Source organism: Cyclospora cayetanensis, unplaced genomic scaffold (genome assembly GCF_002999335.1).
Source record: "Cyclospora cayetanensis isolate NF1_C8 unplaced genomic scaffold, CcayRef3 CcayRef3_contig_31, whole genome shotgun sequence".
Lineage (NCBI taxonomy): Eukaryota > Apicomplexa > Conoidasida > Eucoccidiorida > Eimeriidae > Cyclospora > Cyclospora cayetanensis.
In genome coordinates, this window is record NW_020312270.1 from 267,927 (window position 1) to 271,236 (window position 3,310).

General features: G+C 54.4%; 1 protein-coding gene across 1 annotated transcript; it reads right to left on the reverse strand.

Annotated features, from left to right (window-relative positions):
* Positions 1 to 292: 292 nt before the first annotated feature.
* LOC113146459 (trinucleotide repeat-containing gene 18 protein-like) lies at positions 293 to 997 on the reverse strand. Its single transcript, XM_026333868.1, has one exon. The coding sequence runs from the start codon at positions 995 to 997 to the stop codon at positions 293 to 295; it is 705 nt and encodes a 234-aa protein (XP_026189653.1).
* Between the last annotated feature and the right edge of the window lie 2,313 nt (positions 998 to 3,310).

A 3,310-nucleotide genomic window follows, 5' to 3' on the forward strand; every position in this document is an offset into this window, starting at 1 on the left:
CTTCGCTGTGACGAGTTGAGGGGGGGAAGGGGGGGCACGCGGGTTGTTGGAGCGAAAAGCAGAGGACCCCTCCTAGTTTTCCTTGTAAAGCTCCTTTCAGGGTTACTTCACTCATGTTTAGAACCCTTCACCCCCTCTCCTGCCGTCTGTGCTTCAAAACAGCACGCCAAATACTTCGCTGCAGTTCCTGCCTCTGCGGAGAAAACGGGTTATCCCGCAAAACTCTGCGCTTCCACCATCTCAAGCGGAAAGCAATCTTCACAGGGGCACTGCCTGCTTCATCGGGAAAGATTTATTCAGAAGTGCTGCTGCTGCTGCTGCTGCTGCTGCTGCTGCTGCTGCTGCTGCTGCTGCTGCTGCTGCTGCTGCTGCTGCTGCTGGCGGGAATCTGGCAGGGACTGTCGAAACCGATGCTGGTTCTTCCGCTACTGCTGCCACTGCTGCTGATATTGCTGCTTGAAGTTTCTGTTGGTTCAGACGCGGGTGATCTGGGTGGATTGCTGCTGTTGTTGCTGCTGCTGCTGCTGTTGCGGTTCAAGAGGGGCATCAGGAACTGTTTAGGCCAGCTGAAACGCGCAGCAACACGCCCAAAGAAGCCTCTTTTGGAGTACGGCTGAAGGGCCTGAACCCCAGCAACATACCCTGTGTCCTCTTTGCACTTTTCGACTGTTTCTGGTGATACTTCGAGGGGCGTATCGTCCGCTGTTGCTGCTGGAGTCGCAGCAGCATCAGGCGGCTCCGCGAAGCCCAGGAGAGACAGTTTTTCTCGCTGCATTAAGTTTGAGTCCATGCGGCACTGCAGAAAGGCCTTTGCGAGCCCACGACATGGAAAGTGGTCGTAAGCCGCAAATCTACCAGCTTGCGGGGACTGGTGCTGGGTAAGGCACTGCAAATACCGACGCTGCGCCTCGCTGCATTCGTGGTCTCTGTCTAGGGGGAAGCTGCCCTTAGCAGGGGGTCTTGAAGGGCCCCTCACTGCAGTCGCAGCCAACGACATTCTACAGCCCTTCGCATAAGGTCTAAAGAGGAGTGCCAGCCGTCCTTCGCTTTCTGCCCACAGACGCTTTTTCTTCACCGTTAGTGAGGCATAGCTTAGCCGGAAACACTATAACTTCGAGCTTCCCAGACTTGCGCTGAAAAAATCTGCTCCGTCAGCCCTCCCTCGTGCATGCGCGCCTATACAGCAAGCCCGCCCTGTACAGCTGAGAGTGCGGCATGGATTCTAGTCTATTTTGGAAACCGACACCATGAATCTTTACATTTATGGTGCAGAAAAGGCTATTTATTTTCCTTGTGCTGCCCTAGAAAGGCAGGGTCGCCTCTTTCTTCATCCTTCTGGCTTCCTCGAAGCCCCCCTAGGTAGCTGAGGACCGACCAACTGCAAACCCTGCACCCTAAAGTGCGATGTTATTGGGCTAAGACCTTGAATATGACTGACTTAATGCTCTGAAGTAAGTATCTGCGTGTGCATGTATACATATGTGTATTATCACTCATGGCGGGTCGTCTGCCTGCGAGGCCCTACAGCAGCATTGCCAGTAGCGCCCGAAATCCCTTAGTGATGCCGCACACTTTGAGGGGCTTTGCTGCATGTGCAGCAACGAAAGCGGCACGAGGGCATTCGGCCGCACTGTCTGCTGCTCTTCAGACAGGTCGATCAACAGCGCCACCTGCACATTGCTGCGCCTTTCGGGGAAGTCTGTCAGCCATAGGCTCTGCAGCAGCTGCAGCAGTGCCTGCAGTAGAGCACGCTTCACTCAGGGGCCTCATGAACCAGCAGGGGCGCTACCTGCACTTCGCTTCCCGAGCTGAATTCAAAAACTTCCTCAAGGGACCCAGGTCAGCGGCTGCTGGTTGTAATTGCCGCTCTTACTGCCGCTTCTGTGATCCGCCAGTTCACATTTTTTGCAGATGCCTGTGCTAGGGTTCTTGCTGCAGGGAGGGGCGTCTGGTCCGAGGCGTCCCGACTTTGGAATACAGAGCGCTTGGCCACAATCGTCAGAGGCGCCAGTGGCCTTATTTTATTCGAAGGGCTTTCTTCTGCCCCCAGACGCTTCCAACTTACCGTGCGCTGCTGCTGCAGCAGCAGCCCCTCACTCCTTGCAACAACAGAAATAACAGGATCTTGAGCCCACGAGCTGCTGCGCGTGTTGTTGCTGCGCGTTCTGATTCCAGTGCAGCCGTTTCTGGTGCAACGCGCTCGGGGGAGCTGAGGAATAGAGGCCACGGGCAGCATGCCCTCGCTTTGCACCTCAAGTCGTACCTCAACAGTGCCGGCAGAAGCGGAATCGGTGAACGCCTGCTGCTGCAGTACACCTCTGATGCTGCAGTAGCCAGGCAGCAACTGCAGCGGGCGCTGCAGCAGGAAATGCCCTATGTGGAAATAAACGCGCAGTGTACGGACGGCAAACGATCCATTTCTATCAGCTGCATGAAACAGCAAGAAGATCTGTTGACTCTCAAAGTGTCGGGTAGGATTCGAGATTGCGGTTTCTTGGGGACTGGCTAAGACTTGGGGTGTATATACAGCTCAGGAATTGGAATTGAGAGAGGTCATAATTTGCGGTTGTATGTGGATCGTTGCAGACACGAAGGCCTTCGACACCCAAAAAGCAGTAGTGGCTATCCTTTCGCGGCTAGGGTGTCTGTAGGGCCAGTGCTCAATGGTTCAACAAACATTAGCTGCTGCCCCTTCAGTGTGTACTAATTTGCAGAGTGCACAAATGCCGTGGGCAGCGGTGCTTTAACCGAAGATCTAGCAGCTAGAGAAGCAGTAGCAGTAGCTCCTCTTCTGCTGCCTGTTACTTGACTCATAAAAATCGCTGCAGTGCTTTTTCCTTTAAGCAATACAAACGAGTCGTATGCAGGATGCAGGTTGTACACAATACAGGCCATTCCCTGCCGGAAGCGTAGAATGCGCCAAGCGTTAGCCTCATCACTATAGAGTTCGCGAGGCGTAGTTCCCCGCCTCTACGCACGGTGCGAAGAAAAAACTTTTAGCGTCGCGGGGGGCAGATCCGAAGCCGGAGGTTGATGGGACGCTCGCCTCTCCTCAATGGCTTACAGGCGGTAGCTTTTGGCATCTGCTCCCTGCTGTCTCTATGACGCTTTTTCCCCAAATGATAGAGGGGTGGCAGCTGTAGTCTAGTGGCTAGGGTATTCGCGTCAAGGGCGCATGACTCTGCACGTGCTCCCCGGCGGTCACATTGAACGACGGTGTTGTGCTTGTAGCTCTTTCTATTCTGCGTTTCTTGACATTGAATATTCACACTGTAGGCTTTATTCTTTTCCACGGCAATTCCTCCTGGGG

Excerpts from the sequence above, each read along its gene's own strand:
- LOC113146459 (XM_026333868.1), bottom strand. The coding sequence starts at position 997 with ATGTCGTTGGCTGCGACTGCAGTGAGGGGCCCTTCAAGACCCCCTGCT.